The sequence below is a fragment of the Periophthalmus magnuspinnatus genome, chromosome 21 (genome assembly GCF_009829125.3).
Source record: "Periophthalmus magnuspinnatus isolate fPerMag1 chromosome 21, fPerMag1.2.pri, whole genome shotgun sequence".
NCBI lineage: Eukaryota > Metazoa > Chordata > Actinopteri > Gobiiformes > Gobiidae > Periophthalmus > Periophthalmus magnuspinnatus.
The window spans coordinates 4,812,948-4,834,418 of record NC_047146.1 but is presented as its reverse complement, the minus strand read 5'-3'; the positions used below and the strand labels follow the sequence as shown (position 1 = coordinate 4,834,418).

At 43.2% G+C, this 21,471-nt stretch overlaps 1 protein-coding gene across 1 annotated transcript in view; it reads left to right on the top strand.

Annotated features, from left to right (window-relative positions):
• Positions 1-21,471, top strand: part of LOC117389718 (diacylglycerol kinase beta) — a 95,097-nt gene that overhangs the window by 40,790 nt on the left and 32,836 nt on the right. Inside the window, exons 15-21 of the mRNA XM_055230644.1 lie at positions 984-1,094; positions 1,190-1,263; positions 3,412-3,486; positions 5,488-5,573; positions 7,015-7,104; positions 8,237-8,397; positions 21,082-21,146. Coding sequence (XP_055086619.1) covers positions 984-1,094; positions 1,190-1,263; positions 3,412-3,486; positions 5,488-5,573; positions 7,015-7,104; positions 8,237-8,397; positions 21,082-21,146 — 662 coding nt within the window. The remainder of the gene's footprint in view (positions 1-983; positions 1,095-1,189; positions 1,264-3,411; positions 3,487-5,487; positions 5,574-7,014; positions 7,105-8,236; positions 8,398-21,081; positions 21,147-21,471) is intronic.

Here is a 21,471-nt window from a genome sequence, read left to right as displayed (position 1 = left end):
AGAGGGCGCTGTCAACAGTGAGCACAAACACGAGCCTCCCACGCTACTGTCCTTCTCAGAGCAGATACAGGGCACACACAGCTGGGCGAATACCTGATAAGTGATTATTTCATGGCTGAATGAAGCTTGACACTGAGCCTCCGAGTTACGGCTCACACCTGTTTCAATTTCACACTCTGTTATGGCTCTATTTTGGGACTTGAGATGAGCTCGGAACAAACACAAACTATATATACCGCACTTTCACGTCTATTTAAAGTGCTCCTAGTTATACGTTATAATGAGGTTTGACTTTGAACAGCTGAATAACAGGCTGACCTCACCTGCTGCGTGAAAATACCAACAGAACACCAGATTATGGGGATATTTTTTTACAGATTTGGGGGTTATTTTTCAAATGTTGTAGTACCGGAAGTGCTCCACTGTGTTTTTAAACTCCAGACAACTTCACTAGAATCATTTGGATCATTCAAGAGCTAACCTGGCGGCCATCTTTAGCGTCAAAAACACTTCATTTCAATGGTTCAAACCCTGGATGGTCTGCGCTGGTGCATTAATCTTGGGGTCTTGGGGCAGATCTACACAAAGCTCCTGGCTCCAGTTATTTTCTGAATGTCTCTCCCCTCTTTTCACCTTATGTGCCCAAAGCTAGAGCCTTTTCATACTACGGAACAGCGCCCTCTGCCTGTCAGTTCCTCTCAGTCGTTAACGCAGCTTAAGACTAGACCGAAAACCTCACTCTTCTCCCTGGTATTTAACACTAGACAGGAAATACAGGTGTTTTATAGTTTTTTTCCTGCGTATCGTGTTCTCTGAATGTTTTTTGTTGACGTTAATGTGACGCACTTTGGTCAGCTAGAGTCGTTTTAAATGTGCTATAGAAATAAACTTGAATTGAATTGAGTGAATCTGGCCAAAAACCTGGATAAACATTATAAATAAACATTATAAATACCATGTTGCACACTCTCATCTTGCTTTAGGATCGTCACTCGGTGGTAAAGCGCGGTGAAGGAGACTCGCCGCCGAGCACCAGTCCCGAAGACGCCAATCAGACGTTCAAGTTCAGCCCGGGTGATGGACAGGCTCTGCAGGTAGAGGCTCCTCGTCATCTCGACCACTGCACTTCCTGTGTGCGCGGCGGCTCTGCTAGCGTACATTTATTTTTGCTTTGTTTTGTTTTGTTCAGATCACCCCACTGCCAGGTACTCACCCGCTCCTCGTGATGGTCAACCCGAAAAGCGGAGGAAGGCAAGGAGAGCGGTAAGTTGCATCCACAGACTGTATATACAAATGGACATAGCTAACCTGCTAGCCGTCGCGTTCCAAATAGAGGCGTTACCTTCGACAGCCTCGCTCCCGATTGGCTCTTTGGTCTCGATGAGCTTCATTTGACTGGAGCCGCCTTTTTCATACAGTCTGTGGTTGGATTATACCGCCGTTAACGAGAATCCCAAAGTCTAACTGCAGCGCCGTATTTCTGCATAACTCACAAGTAGTTCCTGCAACGGTTAAATCACATTCCGTATCACTGCTCCGCGTCCGTCGCCATGACATCACCATAGCAACGGGTAAACAAACGCTCTGGGTAGAAGGCAGGGACTAGTTTCTTTTAAAACACCAAAATAACTCAGATTTGAGACATTTACAGACGGGGAACAGGCTTTTGACGTTCACAGGCGGCACATTTCAGTTTGTCGTCGTGGTAACAGCGGTAAACGATGAGGAGCCAGAACGCACGGCTTCTTGTGTGTTTGTGTTTGCGCGAATTATACACCTGTTAAAAAAAAAAAAAAACTAAATGATGAGCCTTTTCAGCAGGTCTCAAACTATAATAAAAATACTTTCACTTTTCAGTCCTGTTCAAAAATGTAGTGGAGAAGAAAGTACAGATACAGCTCTCAAATGTACTGAAGTAAAAGTAAAAAGCACACACTGTAAAATGTAAAGTACAGATACCTCAATTTGTACGTAAATATAGTACTTTATTACTTTTACTCTCTTACGTTCCACTACTGCTGGAGAATATAGTGATTTTGGTTCGTGAAGTGCCTCTAGTCATGTCTCAAACACCACACCACTGCGAGATTCGACTGCAGATTGTACCTCTGACCTCAAGGGGGCAGCAAAAGGACAAACTGCAGCTTATTCCTCAGAATCTTAACTATTACTAAACGTGTATTATGTTTTCGTGGATCTCTGACTATGGGATGATCTTGTAGAATGTTCACGGCTTTTGTTTATAAACCTCAGATGTCGACGCTGCTGCTCTCTGTCGCCCCCTTCTGCTCGGGCTGAACACTGTCATTAAAGCTGACAGGCTGTATACTGCCCACAAAGCACTAAATACATGTGTCGAGTGTGGCGCTGCTCAGCATTTAGCACACCACGGAGCCAATCAGACGCGGCTATTCTGCCTCCGCCTCACACATTACCATAGCAACATGCCCTTTTACCATTACAAAAGAAAATTATTGACTAATAATAGACATGACAAGAACAAAAATCACTTCAGTTTGGAACAAAACAGCTCCCCGTGTTGGAAAAGTGTCAGTTTGAACGAGCTGGAACTCTTGAACAAGTAAAAATATTTCTCCACTGCTGAAATGTTTATGAAGTACTGCATTGTGTTATTTAAGTAAAAGTACAGATACTGGAGCAAAGGAAATACTCAGGTAAAAGTACAAGTATCACATGGAAAAAAATCTACTTAAAAGCGCTTTACTACTTCTACTTGGTTACGTTCCATCTCTGGTCGTAGTGTTTTGCTCTGGAAGCTGGTCTGACGCTTTATAAAACACCGTGTCCATGATTGTTTTTATTCCACTAAAGGAACGTGGAAGTAAATGATTTGTGAGTTTAGGGCAGTTTATGTAACGCTCACAAGGACTCAGCGTGACACAGCGTCCTCAGAGTCCACGGGAACGACAGGCAGAGGGAGATCTGTTCACTCTAACGCCGTTAAAACAGGCCTGTTTGAGTTAATACTACTACTGCTATTACTACTACTACTACTACTACTACTACTACTACTACTACTAATAATAATAATAATAATAATAATAATAATGTTGCATAAGTCTTAGTGCACATATAACCAATATATGCAAAGTAATTCATGTAATATTTTTTTATAAAAGTATAATAGTGATCAATTACAATAGTATTTGTCTGTCCTCATGAATTGTATCCTTGTGTCCTTGTGTCCTTCTGTTCTTATGTTCTTGTGTCCTTCTGTTCTTATGTCCTTGTGTCCTTGCGTCCTTCTGTTCTTGTGTCCTTGCGTCCTTATGTTCTTGCTTCCTTCTGTTCTTGTGTCCTTCTGTTCTTGTGTCCTTCTGTCCTTCTGTCCTTGATGGGATCTGCTGTTTCTTGTCTAATTCTGTCTCATTGTGCTGTGTTTATGTTTAGGGTCCTCAGAAAGTTCCGGTACTTACTGAACCCGAGGCAGGTCTACACTCTGGACCAGGGCGGGCCCATGGTGGGGTAAGTCTGTAGTGATGTGTGTGATTTAATGTGTGGTGGCAAATTTAAAAGAGAAAATACTAAATACTCTTTTCAAGAACCCTCAAAATACCGAGTCTTAATGTGGACTTTAGAAGGACAGACCAGAAACTGAGGCTCCATGAGCGTCGCTCTGAGGTCAGAGGAGGGACAGTTTTCTGGGCTCAGTTTGTTCTTGAGGACGATCCTGTTTCTGTCACTGTTCATGTGTTAAAACAGCACAATGGACCTCAGACTCAGAAGCCCCACAGCACCTCCTTCCTCCTCGTGTCTCTGGTCATGATGAGCGGCTCTCGATGAGCGGCTCTCGATGAGCGGCTCTCGATGAACGTCTCTCGATGAGCGGCTCTCGATGAGCGGCTCTCGATGAGCCGTTTGTCCATCATTGACTGTACCAGTCACAGTGCAGAAAAATGTATTTATTTAAAGACAAAAGTAATAACTTGTTAAACTCATCATTAAAGGGCGAGCTCCTGCCAAAACACTGGACTCACAAAGAGCAGAATGAGATGACGTTCAGAACATGTTTCAGTTTTTACAGAATCAAACGTTATACAGTTATAAGTTTTATACTGTGACGATGGGACTGGTTCAGAATGATCACAAATAAACCCCTCTGTATCACAAAGAGTTAATCGTGTTTGTGAACTGTCGTCCGTAGCAACAAGCAGCACATTTTAAAGTGTCAGTGACAGATGGTTTGATGGGACTTGTGCTGGGACCTGACACTTTGATAAGTCATTACTGATCCAGTGGTTTTTACCTCAAGGTCTGTTAAATATTCACAAATGAGCACAGCCGTTTCCACAGAGTCATACAGAGTTTAGGCTCAAAACAGTGTAGCTCCTCCCCCTCGGGTCACATGCTCCTCCCCCTCAGGTGACATGCTCCTCCCCCTCAGGTCACATGCTCATCCTTAAAAGGCCCATATTACACTATTCTCTGATCTGTTCTAATGTTGTTTCCTCATTACAAACAGACCTGGAGTTGTGTTTTGTTGCATATTTAGAGTCTTCTCTCAAACTGAAAACACTCTCTTCCACCTTGTGATGTCATCATGTGGCGATACAGGAAGTGCTCCACTGTGTTTTTAAACTCCACACACCTTCACTAGAATCATTTGGATCATTTCAGCTAATCTGGAAGTGCCAATCTCTACAAAACTAAAGGTAAAAGGAGCTGTTAATTTAAAAACTACCACTTCATGACGTCACGAGGTGGAACAGAGCGTTTTGAACTTTGGAGACGCATCCATAAGGATCATCGACATTTAGTTTGAAATTGTGACTATATTATGAAGTTAAAGCTGCTATATATGAGAGAATGCGCTATGTGTTTGTCTGTATGGAAATCATTCATCTGTTAGTCCAAAAACATGCTCGCCTTTCCGTAGATCTGAGCAGTAGGTTGTGTGTCCATAGTTAAGTTTGAAGCCATAAAGAGGAACACTCACAGGAAAGCAATAACCCAATAGATCTTCACAAAAAAAAAGTTAGACCGCGCACTTTTAATACTGTGTGAAAGTGTGACTACCACTTGATGACATCACAAGGTGGAACAGAGCGTTTTGAGGTTTGGAGATGTAACAGACGAATAATAAAGTGTTACTCAAACACGTGTGAATGAAACAAAACACAACTCCGGGTGTGTTTTTGAGGAGGTCACAGCGTTAGAACACGGCGCTCACACAAGAGTCAGTTTGTGTGATACAGGAGCTTTAATCTGTTTCTCCAGCTGTTCCTCTGGGGCTGTGTGCATCTGTTTAGGACCAGCGGAGATGAAAGCTCTGTCCTCTCTTTGTCCCACGTGCATTAAAGGTCCCTTTGAAGGGCACCTCCCCTTACCCCCGTTTCAAGGCAGCGATGCTACAGAAGAAACGTATTGATTATATCGCCTGTGTCTTTCTCTGCCGTTTCGTTCAGTTCATTGAGTCAAACTAAAATCATAAATATGTCAAAGATAACTGTACTTTTGCTTCTTTAGACTGAACTTCTTTCATGACGTCCCTGATTTCCGAGTGTTGGCCTGCGGAGGCGATGGGACTGTGGGCTGGATCCTGGACTGCATAGGTAATACTTTAAAAGATGCAAAAAAAAAAAAAAAACAACGAGTTAATACGAACATTTCAAGACCAAAATGAGCAAAATGCAGCAGTTACAGAGAAAGAGGAGATAGTTTTTCAATAGAAAGTGAATTGAAGCCAGAGTCAGTGGAGCCGGAAGCGCGCCCATGATCACTTCCTGTTTGGAACGCGGCGGCTAGCAGGTTAGCTACGTCCATTTATATAAAAAATGTATGGTAAGAACAGAGCAGTGGGCGGGGATAGGGGTGCGTTGCATAAATCATTAGCTGCGGTTACGTGCACACTCTAAATCTGATTATTATCCCATTTCTGTTGTTATGAGGTTAGAATGAAAATGTTCTGATCTCTCTGTGTGATCATGATCCCTCTGATTACTCACATCAGCTCTGGAACACTCCTGACCTCGATAACACCAACGCACTCCCACATTTCAAATCCAAACTCCAAACTCAACTGTTTTATTTACTCCAGCACAGACCGCAGTGCACTGTCTCTTTAACTGTAAGCTTTATTGTTTTTAATGTATATATTTGACTTGTGTTTATAATGCTTTTGTTTTTGCTCACTGTTGTAAATCAACCTTGAGTCCAGAAAGTCCTGATAAATAAAATCTATTATTATTATTATCAGATTTTGCTGTATGTATGTGGACATAGCTAACCTGCTAGCCGCTGCGTTCCAAACAGGAAGTGATCATGTGCGCGCTTCACTTTACATTGAAAAACTGTGTCCCCTCTCTGTGTAACTGCTGCTGTCAGACTCATTATTTTGGTCTTAAATGTTCGTTTTAACCCGCTCTACATGATCCTGGGTTTTTTATTTCACTATTGTGTCTGTAAATCAAGATATGAACATTAATAACAGACAAATCAAGCGCCTTCTTTACCCGAGGTCGCACCTGCTAGCGTTAGCAACAGGTTTGATTGACAGCGTTGCTAAGTGCCCGCTCCCTGCTAAACCAGCGGTGCAGGTGTGAAGGGGTGTTACCTTCAACAACCTCGCTCTGGATTGGCTCTTTGGTTGCTATGATACTCACGGTCAGAATTACAAATATTGAACTCGACTCCAAAATTAGCCGCTATAACCGCTCTGGCCTCGATGAGCTTCATTTGGAGCCGAACGCTGTGGGTGACGTCGCACTCACTTAATCCACTTCTTTACACAGTCTGTGGTTTCATTTAAATGATCTTAAGCTGCAGGTGATCAAACCTTTTGTATCACGGTTTAAAACTCTTAAAACTCTTCTTTCGTTTTTCATAATGTGTCGCCTTTAAGTTGGACTAACAAAAAATACAAGAAACTATAACAATCTGACGTTATAATTTGTAAATGTGTAATGTTTTTCCCATCACTCTGAGAGGAGCGCACACACACACACACAAATACACGCGCGCGCAGCAGGTCATGTGTTTGTGTTTGTTTTTCAGACAAGGCCAGCTTTGCGCGGCACCCCCCAGTGGCCATCCTCCCTCTGGGCACAGGGAACGACTTGGCGCGGTGTTTACGCTGGGGAGGAGGTAAGAGCCGAGGTCCAACCGTCCAAACGCCGTCTTTTTCCAACTCCGCAAATGCAACACGATGTCGTACGGTGGCTCAGTCGGTAGAGCGGTCAGATCCGTTGACCCAGAGGTTGGCGGTGCGATGATAATGCTGCGTTTTGGATAATCTTTGGTGACTCAAGAACATCCTGTACCTGCTCATGTGTTATTATTATTATTATTATTATTATTATTATTACAATATTGAGGCGGGAAATACAAAGGGGCGTTTATGCATGAATTATAAATAGTTAATATGCAGAGCACTTGTGGTGTAAACGCTTTGGCAGTGACTGGAGTGAGGGCTCATGACGGCGCCATTGTGCTTCTTGAAGGACCAACAAAAGCTTTTGAATTAATTTTGTCAATAAGTTGCCATGTATTTGAAGACAAAGAAAGCTCTGTGGACCGCAAACTTTAACTTGACAATCTGGCTGTGAGTTTATGAAGCTGCCGTAGGGATGAGATCTCCTTTGCAAGTCTTTTCTCAGAATTTAGTCCCTGTCGTTACTTTATTTTTCTGAAAGTAGTGTCTATATCGAGAATTATGTTTTGTAGCTGAGGTTTACACTGAAATCCCACCTCTTCTCCCTGGTATTTAACACTTTTCCCTGGCATTTAACACTAGACCCACCTCTTTCTCCTGGTATTTAACACTAGACCCACCTCTTCTCCCTGGTATTTAACACTAGACCCGCCTCTTCTCCCTGGTATTTAACACTTATCCCTGGCATTTAACACTAGACCCATCTCTTCTCCCTGTTATTTAACACTAGACCCACCTCCACATCTTCTCCCTGTTATTTTACACTAGATCCACCTCTTCTCCCTGGTATTTTACACTAGATCCACCTCTTCTCCCTGGTATTTAACACTAGACCCACCTCTTCTCCCTGGTATTTAACACTAGATCCACCTCTTCTCCCTGGTATTTAACACTAGACCCACCTCCACATCCTCTCCCTGTTATTTTACTTTAGATCCACCTCTTCTTCCTGGTATTTAACACTAGACCCACCTCTTCTCCCTGGTATTTAACACTAGACCCGCCTCTTCTCCTTGGCATTTAACACTAGCCTCATATTGTGCTGTGTTCTTCTGCCCTGCGCAGGTTACGAGGGTGGCAGTTTGGTGAAGTTCCTCCGGGACATCGAGCACAGCACAGAGGTGGTGTTGGATCGCTGGAACATCGACATTGTTCCAGACGATAAGGAGGAGAAGGGCGACCCGGTGCCCTACAGCATCGTCAACAACTACTTCTCTATAGGAGTGGTGAGCCCGTGTTCTGTGTTAACCATACACTCTATACATACACGCACATAGCTAACGCGCTAGCTGGAGCGTTACAAATAGGAAGTGATCATGGGCGCGCTTCCGGCTCCATCGACTCTGGCTCCAATTCACTTTCTATTGAAAAACCGTGGCCTCTCTCTTTGTAACTGCTGCTGTCAGACTCGTCATTTTGGTCTTAAAATGTTCGCTCTACATGATCCTGGTGTTTTTATTTCACTATTGTGTCTGTAAATCAAGATTTGAACATTAAGCGTTAGCAACAGGTTTGATTATGTCGTAATGACTAACAGAGGGGCCAAAGATTCAGAACTCGGGTAACAGTTTAACAGAGTTTATTTACAAGGAATATAGTGCAGTAGTAGGTAGATGGATCAAACATTTGAGAGTTGTTTGCAGTTGTCCTTCAGTAGATCGTGGGCAGCGGGGTCAGAGATGAGGTGAGCAGTACCGGGCGTGGTGAGCTGGGTCAAAGGGTGTGAGGTTCGAACCGGTCATGGAGAGCTGGGTCGGAGACAGAGGAGCTGAGCGGGATCTGACGAGGAGCAAAAAACATCCAACTTAGAAAAACGTGGATACGTGGACGATCTGGCGTTGAGTCTCAAGTCCTGGGTCCCTTTGTCCTCCCCAGGTGCAGCTTGATTAACTAGTTGCAGGTGTGTGTGGGAGGAGCCCGAATCTCCGCCCAGCTCCAGGCTCTGACACGGAAGGAAGAGGGAAAACAGCACAAAACACAAGGCAGACTGGGATCTTGACAGATTAACAGCGATGCTAAGCGCCTGCTCCCTGGTAAACTATCAGTGTGGGCAGGAAGGGGGCCTTAACTTCAACAGTCTCTCTCTTGATTGGCTCTGTGGTTGCTATGATACTCACAGTCGGAATTCCAAATATGAACTCTGCTCCAGATTGGCCGCTATAACCGCTCTGGCCTCGATGAGCTTCATTTGGAGCCGAACACTGTGGGTGATGTCGCACTCACTTAGTCCACGTCTTTACACAGTCTGTGGTCAAAGCTGAAAAATATTTAAGTACGAGCCTGTTTGGAATGTGGCAGAACAATCGCAGTCCTCTTGAGTGGTACGGACCTGTTTATTATTACAGTGTGTTGCGTTGCTTTGTGTTGTCTTGTGTTATAGTGTCTTGTTTTGCGCGAGCCCATGTGAGGATTACAGGTCTGTGTGGACTTAAGCAATTAATGGTTTCATCAGTGAATATCTGCTCCCACTCCGCCAGCTCGCGTTTGATTGGAGGAAAGTCGTTTGGTGCCAGGCTGCAGTTGCTAGGTAACCTTTTATGGTGTGTCCTGATGGAGAAAGTGGTGCTCTGCTCAGAGACGTTTATGTGAGCAGATAAACAGGGGCGAGTCACTGATTTATGTGTAAGCGTGTTTAAATACTGCTCACCTGTCCTCGCTGTGGGCTCGGAGCTGACAGACGCCGCCCCGGTTACACAACGCAACGCCCGGCCTGGCACCAGAAGGAATTTAGAGATAAACGATGATATTGAAACTACTATTAAGACACTGTCACAAAGCAGTAAACACGTTTTAAATAAACAGTGCCATTAAAAGGCCAAACTGCAAGGAATAAATGGCACATTGAACCAGTCATTAACCATAGAAGTGTTTCAGCGCAAATCTTGGGGCGACAGTGGCTCAGTTGGTCGAGCATTTGTTCTCCGATGTGAAGGTTGGTAGTTCGAAATTCGTTCTCAACATAAACGTTATTGGTTTAGCGATCAGATCCACTGACCCACAGGCTGGCGCTGTGATTCCAGATACATATCGTCATTGGTCCTGTTTTAGTCCTGGTGTAGTCCTTGTTTAGTCTCGGTGTAGTTCCAATTTAATCCCAGTTTTGTCCTGATGTAGTCCTGTTTTATTCCTGGTTTAGTCCTGATGTAGTCCCGGTTTAGTCCTGGTTTAGTCCCAGTTTAGTCCTGATTTAGTCCTGTTTTAGTCCTGATGTAGTCTCGGTTTAGTCCCGATGTAGTCCTGGTTTAATCCTGGTTTAGTTCCGGTTTAGTCCCGATGTAGTCCGGGTTTAGTCCTGGTTTAGTCCTGGTTTAGTCCTGGTTTAGTCCTGGTTTAGTCCCGGTTTAGTCCCGGTGTAATCCTGGTTTTGATCTGGTTTAGTCCCGGTTTAGTCCCAGTTTAGTCCTGGTTTAGTCCCGGTTTAGTCCTGGTTTAGTCCCGGTTTAGTCCCAGTTTAGTCCTGGTTTAGTCCCGGTTTAGTCCTGGTTTAGTCCTGGTTTAGTCCCGGTGTAATCCTGGTTTAGATCTGGTTTAGTCCCGGTTTAGTCCCGGTTTAGTCCTGGTTTAGTCCTGTTTTAGTCCCGGTTTAGTCCTGGTTTAGTTTCAGTATTTCATAATAAAGTTCTTTCTTTGCACAGACACATGTTTCTTTGAGCGTTGGTGCAGATTTTAACGTGTCTGTGTAACATGATGCACAAAACTGCTGCTTCCACATCATCTTTATGTAGCAGTTTGATCAGACTTTGATGGACCTGTCCTTCAGACGATAAATCCTGCTCCAGACCTCGGCCTTTTGCTCCGAGGAGTGACTCTTACAGTTTGGGGGTTTTTCACTCTTGGTTTTGGAGCTGGTTTTACTGTAGGTTTTCAGAAGTGCCATCATCCTGTTGGAGTTGAGGTTTTGCCAGGTTTGGAGCTGAGTCATCACTTACAGTCGGCCATCTGCTGTTTTTCCTCTCCAACCTTCTACAGCTATAAACAAGATTTATAAGGAAAACTTCACTGATCGCGAACATCTAAATAAACTGTGGAACGAATGCATAACGTGTTTGGCATCAGGGTCAAAACAATCTTTTGGGGAGAAGTTACACTAATTACCAAATGTAATCAATACAATACACGTTTATTTGTGTAACACATTTCATACACAAAGTAATTTAAAGTGTTTTACAGAATAAAAAAGACATTAAAATCACGATACAACAAATCAAAACATAAATAATCATCATAAAAGTAACATTAAAACAGAAGAGGCAGAATAAAACTTTTCCAGGTTTGAGCTGCACAAAACTCAAATGCTGATTCCCCATGTTTAGTCCTGGTTTAGTCCTGGTTTAGTCCTGGTTTAGTCCTGGTTTAGTCCTGGTTTAGTCCTGGTTTAGTCCTGGTTTAGTCCTGGTTTAGTCCTGGTTTAGTCCTGGTTTAGTCCTGGTTTAGTTTTGGGTTAGTCCTGATTTAGTCTTGGTTTAGTCCTATTTTAGCTCTGGTTTAGTCCTGGTTTAGTCCTATTTTAGTCCTGGTTTATTCCTGGTTCATTCCCGGGTTAGTCTCGGTTTAGTCCTGGTTTAATCCCAGTTCAGCCCTAGTTTAGTCCTGGTTTAGTCCTAGTTTAGTCCTTTTTTGGTCCTGGTTTAGTCCCAGTTTAGTCCTAGTTTAGTTCTTTTTTTTAGTCCTGGTTTAGTCCCAGTTTAGTCCTAGTTTAGTCCCGGTTTAATCCTAGTTGAGTCCTGGTTTAGTCCTAGTTTAGTCCTGGTTTAGCCCTGAGTCTGGGAGTCAGGCCAGGACTAAACCGGGACCGAACCAGGACTAAAACCAGGACTACAGCAGGACTACAGCAGGACTAAACCAGGACTAAACCAGGACTAAAATAGGACTAAACCAGGACTAAACCAGGACTAAACCAGGGCTAAAATAGGACTAAACCAGGACTAAACCAGGACTAAACCAGGACTAAACCAGGACTAAACTCCGTAGCCTTGATGAGCTTCACTTGGAGCCTGTGGGTGACATCACTCAGTCCACTTCTTTACACCATCTATGATCAACACATAATAAAACACAACATATAAAAATAAACCAATTAAAAATCATGTGACCAAAATTGTGAGTTGGTCCAATTGTAACGAGCTCAAAGATACAACCGGGCCAACGTCTCCCATCCAGAGCCGCGTGTGGATCTGGCGTTTGTGTTTTAACGTGCGTTTGTGGATCATAAATCACAGGTTGAGAGGATAATGGAGGGCAGTGTTGTAAAGCTCTTTGCTCCTGTGGCACGGCGCTTGATCCGGGCTGACAGATGCCTTTATATCTGTCACAGGCACAACACCTGAACAAACCCAACGGTGACTCACCGCGACGCCACCGCTAACCCTCAACTCGCCTTTTACTAACCATACACGGCGCTCGTTTCCTGCTGTCCCGTCGCAGGGCTTGCTACTCGGGATACGGTTGCCATGGTGACGGGAGGCTGGCAAGGCCGACTCTGAAAGCTCCTCGTCATCTGTCCTTTATCTCGCTGACTTAATAGGGGCTGACATGGTGGGGAGCGCGCCGCCGCTTCAGCCAAGACCCCGTAACTGCAAATGGTTACGTGATTTCAAGACGTTTTAATATTTGTGCGTCGCTCAAGACGAGTTACACACAGAGCGGTGTTTTGGTTACGTTGTGCGGTCTGGTCTCACACTGTTACATCACTGATCTGCCTAAAAGGAAGTATAAATAGAACAGGTAGGAAGACCAAATGTAGTAGTTTGGACCGAGTTTGAAACACAAAACCTCGGGATAAACAAAACATGTACTTAAGTTATGTAGGTCTTGAGTCGGGGAGGGGCTGTGGTTTGGAAAATGCTCTGCTGTGTGTGTGTGTGTGTGTGTGTATGCTCTGTGTATGTTTGCTCTGTGTGTGTGTCTGTGTGTGTGTGTGTGTGTATGCTCTGTGTGTGTGTGGGTGTGTGTGTGTGTGTATGCTCTGTGTATGTTTGCTCTGTGTGTGTGTCTGTGTGTGTGTGTGTGTGTGTATGCTCTGTGTGTGTGGGGGTGTGTGTGTGTGTGTATGCTCTGTGTATGTTTGCTCTGTGTGTGTGTCTGTGTGTGTGTGTGTGTATGCTCTGTGTGTGTGTGGGGGTGTGTGTGTGTGTATGCTCTGTGTATGTTTGCTGTGTGTGTGTGTCAGTGTGTGTGTGGGGGGTGAGTGTGTGTGTGTGTGTATGCTCTGTGTATGTTTGCTCTGTGTGTGTGTGTGTCTGTGTGTGTGCATGTGTGTGTGTGTGTGCTCTGTGTGTGTGTGTGTCAATGTGTATGGGGGGGTGTACGTGTGTGTGTATGCTCTGTGTGTGTGTGGGGGTGTGCATGTGTGTGTGTCAGTGTGTGTGTGTGTGTATGCTCTGTGTATGTTTGCCCTGTGTGTGTATGTGTGTCTGCGTTTGTGTCAGTGGGTGTGTGTGTGTTTGTGTATGCTCTTTTTCTGTTCCTGTGTGTAACCGTGCTTGTATGTGTGTGTGTTTGCTGTGTGTGTGTTTCTGTGTACGTGGGTGTGTGTGTGTTTCTGTGTATGTGTGTGTGCATGTATGTGTGTGTGTGTTTCTCTGTGTATGTGTGTGTGTTTCTCTGTGTACGTGTGTGTTTCTTCGTGTGTGTGTGTGTGTGTATGGGGGCTGGTGGTGTTACACTAAACACAGGACAGTGTCAGATCATGTGAACAGTTTGTGCCTCCTGTTTCCAGCTCAGCTCCATCTGACTTCAGCAAAAACCTGTCGCTTCATCAAGAGGAAACAAACGAACCAAAACTCTTCTATAAACCTCCATGTTTGACACGTTCACACCTTCAGCCCAGAGGAAGTGTCCGTGTGTTCCCCAGGCCAGGCGATTGTAATTTCACATCATCGTCACCTTATTTATCACGATATATATCTTAGAATGAAAAGAAAATTTAAACTGAGACAAACCACGCCTTTAGCACCGATCAGGAGACACCACCATCTGTTTCATCTGTCCCCATTAGCAGCACTGTCCAGGATCAGCGCTGGACCTGGAGCCTGGAAACAATCTTGTGCGAGGAATTGGAGAGTAGGAAGTCACACTGTGTCAGCAGCCATTGTATCTGCGAAGAACCTGAAAGACGAGTCCGTGTGAAGTGGCGGCTCCTGATGTGAAACTGGACCTCAGGCGGCGAAGGGGACGGCGCCTCAAACAGTCGGGGGTCCCATTATCTTGTATTGAATCTGACCGGCATCAAAATATGTTTACGATTCTGCTCCGTTTTGTTTACTTTAGCTCGGGTCAGTGTTTTTTTTTAGGCAAGACACTTCTGCTACTTTCCTTTATGTGGTTTATGATCGAAGGACTGGACCCGTCTCCATTATGTCATCATTGTTTTGTGCTATTTTTACTTCCTTGTTTTTGTACTTTTATATTTAGAGATTGTGGGCCGGTGCAGAGATAAGTCCCTCGCTAGAATTTGAACGCTGGAACAAAAAATGTGGTTGCATTTCGGAGCAATCCAAATGTTTCTCAAAATTTGTCTTTCAGTTGATTCAAACATCAATTGTGCCGTGACAGTGAGTCCTGCCAAACCAAAGGCAATGAGCTGAGTAATATTGTGTCTCTACAGCAGCTGGCACTTCTCAGGTCCAGGCGAAGCGCTAAACAAATGATTTCTTTTCTCGCCGGTTGTGCTTTTAGTATTTGTTCAGAAGCGGGGCAAACAAAGAGGGCGAGTGTTTTGGGTTTTTTGTTTTTTTGTGAGAGCGACGGCGAGGTTTGAAGCAGCTCTGGCGTTCGCTGAAGGTCAGGGGAGTATCGGTGACAGGAAGCGAGCGGCGCCAGGTTCAGACCAGGTTACCGCGGGGATGAACGGACGTGCTGAGTGACACCTGGCTGCTCCCGAGGCCACACGCAGGACGGCACGCTCGGGAAAACGGGAAAACACCACGCGGGTTATGTAAAAACGCCGCACGTATGTTGCGTTTAAGAGGCAGGGAGCTTAAATCTTTTGCGCGGATGTCTACGGCGGAATGTTCGGCGGTAACGCGCACTGCCAAAAAAGTTTTAAGATTGTCTGAAAACTCAAACTGGATTTAAAGCGCTCATGTTCAGGAGGAGCGAGCGTTCATGGTCTTGTTTTGGAGTTTGTGTTTCAACAAAAAGGTGAAAGTGGCTAACTGAAAAAACTGTTGGCTAACGCTAATGCTAGCTAGCTTGTGACTGTAATGTTATTACACACAGACTGGTTTAACAGCACAAATCAGCTCAGACAAGTCAGTTTTTTATGGTCAGATTGTGTTAAAACAACCTTCAGATTAAAGTCCAACTCGAGCAACAGTGTTTCAGACGGAGCAGTGCCTCCGGTTAGCATCACACCCCCAGGGAATGTTGATGACATCCGCTGACTGCTGAGTATTACGAACCAGACAGCGCGCACTTGGCTTGTTTTTAAATGATACAACGTGTTTTAGTGAGTTGTAGGGTCCATTTTCTCTGTTGCGCAAAGGCCTGAGGTGAAGAGGTCGCTCTATAGGGTCTAGTATTGTCATGTAACCTTTGACCTTTGATAAAAAACTGCCTATAATCTGTGCTTCTGACCCTTGCTGGGATGTTCACCGGCCATTTACAGAAGCGGTGCAATGCAAAGGGTCAGAAAAGAGCCGCTGTCACATGGACGTGCTGGTGATTTGGGGGTTTCTTAAACGAGACTGTGATTTATAGACAGTGTTGGGACCACAGTCTGTTTAAAGAAGAGGACAAAGGGACGTCCCCCACAGCGTCCAGCTCCAGTCACATGAGCAGAACACAGGACTCTGAAACACGGTCCAATCTGGGGGTCACCAACCTTTTTTTTACCCTGAGAGCGACTTCATGAGCGCTGGGACGTACGAAGAGCGACCGGTTTGAGACGCTCTTCTGAAATAACACATTTACTCAGTTTGTCTTTAGTTCTACTTTATTAATAATAATAAATGGTAATTATCTTTGTGAAAACACTGATCACGTTAATGATTTCTCACGATTATCAACAATGAGCGACATGGGAAACGGATAACAATATTCAGCACTTTAACGTAAAATTTCCAGATGACACTCACATCACTACATCTCATTGGAAAAGTGTCACATTTTCACGAGCCACTGACAAACCTATTTATTACCTATTTAACAAAACGTGAATAATATACATTGCACCGTGTTTCAAAAAGTTTTCAATTATGTCATGTCAAAGAAAAATACATTTACATATTTTTTAATAAATCTCAGTTGCTTTTTTGTGACTTTTTCGCTGTTCTCATGAAATAAATCTGTCGTTTACCCAAATCTGCCTTTAGCTCGGGGGCCTTTTCTGCCTGTAGAGCGCCTCCTGGTGGTGGTTAGCGTGGAGCTTTTGTGACACGTAGTGAAGTGTCCCTCCGCGTTGTGCCTTTGCCGTCGCCACAGATGAGACACACGCAGGTTTCTTTTACAGTCTTAAAATTCGTTGTGAAAGATTTTTTTTTTCTGACATGTTTTTGTGGGTAAACTTCATTCAGCATCTCCACAGCGCTCACGAGAGGAGCACTGGTTTTGTCACGCGCACAATACCGACCTTTGAACTAAGTAGGTCAGAGTTCACCTTAACTTATCTAAATTCACGTATAACGAACATATTTTTAAGATATTGTCATTTTTAAGCCTATATAAACATAAGGGTGACTCGTGTAGACCTCGCGGGCGACTGTTCTTCCCATGTCTGCCTGTAGATGGCCTCACTCTCCGACAGCTGTCCATCATCACGAGCTTCTATCACTGAGAATACATTTCACATAGAGGTTCACTGTGTACTGGTTTTAGCGGAGGCGGAGGCTTTGAACACGCAAGAAAAACATGTTTTTAGGCCAAAACACAGAACAGGAACACGCTCTGAACAAACGTAAACATCTGCTCCGTGTTTCTCTTCGGTAACGCACACTTTTAGGCTTTTTTTTTAATCACCAAAGCGCCCAATCTCCGTGTTTACTTCCACCTTCAAGTATAAAATGACCAGAGCAGATAGAGCACAGCTATTTTTACCATGTGATGTTCGCTGAGGCTGTGAGATTTGAAAAAAACGTGGCTTGGAGGAGGCGCGTCATGCTGCGTCTTAGCCCTTACAGACGCTCAGGAGGTGCGTTTACGAGCGTTTGTTCACCTGTCCCGTCGTAACCTTCAGTTCCCCTCTCCCGTGCGAACGTGCTCAATGCCACATAGAGAAAAAAAACACTATCCCGTCATCGGATTGTGCAGAAATATCAGATCAGATTGAGCTCGTCATGGCAGTGCAAGAGCATTTCCCATCGATGCCACAACCTGATCCGCCCCGCAGTAAAACTCTGTCATATTACATTACCAGAGTCACGTCTAAAGGAAGTATTGCTTTCCTCAGGGCAGCGGTAATGACCCGCCCGTCCTCTGCCGGACTCGTCCCTCTGTGTAACGACCCGCCCGTCCTCTCCTGGACTCGTCTCTGTTCTGTTTCTTATCTGACGTGGGACTCCTGAATCGTTCTTCTTCAGATTTACTTTGCACATTTAAAAGTGAAGCAGATGGCCGTGGTTCAAACTAGATGTTCTGTCTGTAGATCTCATCTCGTGGATCTGGTGCATCTAAACGTCTTTATGTACTTGTGTAACAGAATGTTTTTTATTGTATTACGTTTATAAAAGGATTACAGTTCTTGTTGTGCCGCACTGCAGCTGAGGCGGCTCAATGGAAAGTTATTATTTTGTTTTGTAGCTGAAAATGGTTCATCTTTGCGCAATTACCTGGAAACATTTCTCTAGAAGTGGAAGGTAAACGAAGTACAAGTAGTAAAGTGCTGTACTTTAGGTATCTGTACTTTACTTAAGTACATTTTACAGTGTGTACTTTTTATTTCTACTTCAGTACATTTGAGAGCAGTATCTGTACCTTCTACTCCACTACATTTTTGAACAGGACTGGAAAGTAAAAGTATTTTTCATATGATTTCAGGGGTTATTTTTACCATGTTCGTGGAAACATCCTGACTAACGTTTTTGAGAAAAAAATAAAAATAAATATGCAAAATTCAGAAGAAAAGTACATGATTTGTATTGTTACTGTGACCAAAATATGTCTCATTTTTGATTCAGTGTCGCTACATTTACACTTTAACAAATGACCAACACTTGTGTGAAATACTTTAACTTTTTACTCTTAAAGTACATTTTTAAACAGGTACTTAGATACTTATATAAAATAAATGAATGAAATAAAAACAGGATCATGTAGAGCGGGTTAATACGAACATTTAAGACCAAAATGACGAGTCTGACAGCAGCAGTTACAGAGAGAGGACACGGTTTTTCAATAGAAAGTGAATTGGAGCCAGAGTCGATGGAGTTGGAAGTGCACACACGATCACTTCCTGTCGCGAACACGGCGGCTCGCGGGTTAGCTATGTCCTTTTATATATACAGTTTATGTGTGATACTTTTATTTTAACTTTTTACCTCTATCTGTAACAAAACTGAGTACTTCTTCCACCACTGCTGATGTCACTCATTCTGATTATTCACAAATGTTTAATTCCAAAGCTTTCCTCTGTACGCAGTTTTCTTTCAACACTAGGGGGAGCTGTGAGGCGTTACGAGGTTTATAGCGATTCCCTGGGGGTCAGTCACAAATACATGAGCCATAACTTAATCAAAAAGCAGCATTAGAAATAGAACATGTGGTTTCTGCAGTTTTTATGGTGAGTTTTATGATTCAGGGGCAAACTGTTCCATCAGGATTCACTTTGGCCAAAGCGCAGCCTCAGGGTTCACTTCAAATGATGTTTCTATTATTAAACTCAAAGACAAAACCATGTGAAACACTGGGATAATTTCACAAATAGGATTATAAAGAGAAACACTGTGAATGCACCGTTCATAATAGTTTATGTGGTTCATTACAGCTGTGGAAGAAGTACTGCATTGTGTTATATTTGAGTAAAAGTACACATACTGGACCAAAAACATGGTGTAGTTATGTTACTTTTAAGTATAAGTAAGTAGTACTTTGAATAATAATGCTGTTTCATGTAATATCTGAATTGGAAGGAATGTGCTTGAATTTTCCTCCCGAAATAAAAGAAAAATTGAAAAAAAAAAAGAAAAAAATCTGCTTAAGAAAAAGTATTAAAGTACCTGTGTAAAATATACTTAAAGAGTAAAAAGTAAAAGTATTTCTCACAGATTCTGAGTCTTATAAAGCTTCAAATGTGGTGATTTTGATAAAGATTTGAGATGAATTTTGTTCAACAGAAACAACTGAATCGATCTTTTTTTTTATATATATGTTTTTGTTTGTTCAAATTATGAACGTGTTAAAAATAAACCCTCAGCCTTTTCAGCGCGTCTCACAATAATAAAAATACTTTTACTTTTCAGTCCTGTTCAAAAATGTAGTGGAGTAGAAAGTACAGATACTGCTCTCAAATGTACTGAAGTAAAAATAGAAAGTACACACTGTAAAATGTACTTGAGTAAAGCATGGATACTTAAAATGTATACTCAAGTGCAGTACTTTTTACTACTTTACCTCTATTTTCTGTAGAAAACAGAGGTAAAGTAGTAAAATCTCACAAACGTCACTGGTCAGACTCAGAGTGTGGACAGCGGCAGGTCACAGAGGCTGTGCTTGTGACTGATCAGGACTGCTTTGACCTTTGACCCCAGGGGCAAAGGTTAAATACAAGGAGAACTGGGTCCAGCGCAGACGAGCGTGTGACCTGGTTGTGTGTGTATCTAAAGCTACGTGCAGTTTACACTAAACCCAACACCTTATGTAACACAACCTGTTGTGTAAAACAGCGTGTGCAGCACAAAGTTTCACTGTTGGATTTTTATATTAGTTGTATTTGTGAATTGTAGTTAATTGGAAACATTCAGACAAACCATAATGGATCAGCTGTACTTTTAATGTACTTACTGACTTTAATGTAAATACTGACTCCAGTCACCAGGGGGCAGAGTACACAGTGTGCTATTGCCTTGGTGGATGTCTCTTTAAGTACGTTGATTTATTTTTATTTTTTTTATAGAGATGCACCGATATTGGCGCCGTTACTGAACTATTTGTAGGACAGGATATCGGCTTTGAAATATCGGCTTTGAAATATCGGCTCTGGAAACACAAACTGATGTAAAAAGACGATACACTCGTCATAAATTGCGCAGAAAGTCTCATAACATTTTAACTTTTATTTATACAAAGTTGTTTTGTCGTTACTTTAGAGATAAAAACAGCTGTACAACACATTTGCATCAGTTCCGTCTTATTTAATTTTTGTTTAAATAAAATAACTGCTGTTGATGTGGGGAATTGGTAGAAGCTTAAACCCATAATATCGAAATCGGTATCGGGACTGAAAAAGCTCCATCGGACATAAATAAACTGAGAATGTAGTAAAATGTCAGGTCCTATATTAAACAAAACTGACTCTTGTAGTTTTAAGTCGTGTCCTAATGCTGTTCCCTCAAAAACAGACCTGGAGTTGTGTTTTGTTTCATTCATCCAAAGCTCAAAATGCTCCATTCCACCTTGTGATGTCATGAAGTGGTAGTTTTTTTTTAAATGAACAGCTCCTTTTACCTTTTTTTCAGCAATTCCAGGTCTGAAATGATCCAAATGATTCTAGAAATGAAGGTGTGTGGAGTTTAAAAACACAGTGGAGCACTTCCTGTACTCCCGATGACATCACAAAGTGGAACAGAGTGTTTTCAGTTTGAGAGAAGAACTAACGCCTAAATATGCAGGATTTGTGTGATAAACATGTGAATGAAACAAACAAAAAAACACAACTCCGGGTCTGTTTGTGACGAGGAAACGACATCAGACCAGATCAGATCAGCTCTTTAAATGTTGTTTTGCTGAACTTTACGCGAAACGTCTTGTGTTTCCAGGACGCCTCCATCGCACATCGTTTCCATCTGATGAGAGAGAAGCACCCGGAGAAGTTCAACAGCAGGTAACACGCAATTTTATACGTTTCACAGTAGATTTCTTTCACTCTGTCTCGTCTGCCGCTCCGTCTGACCCATAGACTGTTTATATAAATGGACATCGCTAACCCGCTAGCCGCCGCGTCCCAAACAGGAAGTGATCACGCTCGCGCTTCTTTACACCGTCTATGGTCTGACCGCTGTGTCATTAGTGAACCAGATGACCCTTATCTAGAAACCTAATACCACACGGAGCCTCGTGGTCAGCGGGTCACGGAGAGGACGCTCAAATCAATGCGGCGTTTCCTAATATTTGCTCGGATGACGCCTGTGTCCGGCTCCAGTTTGAGA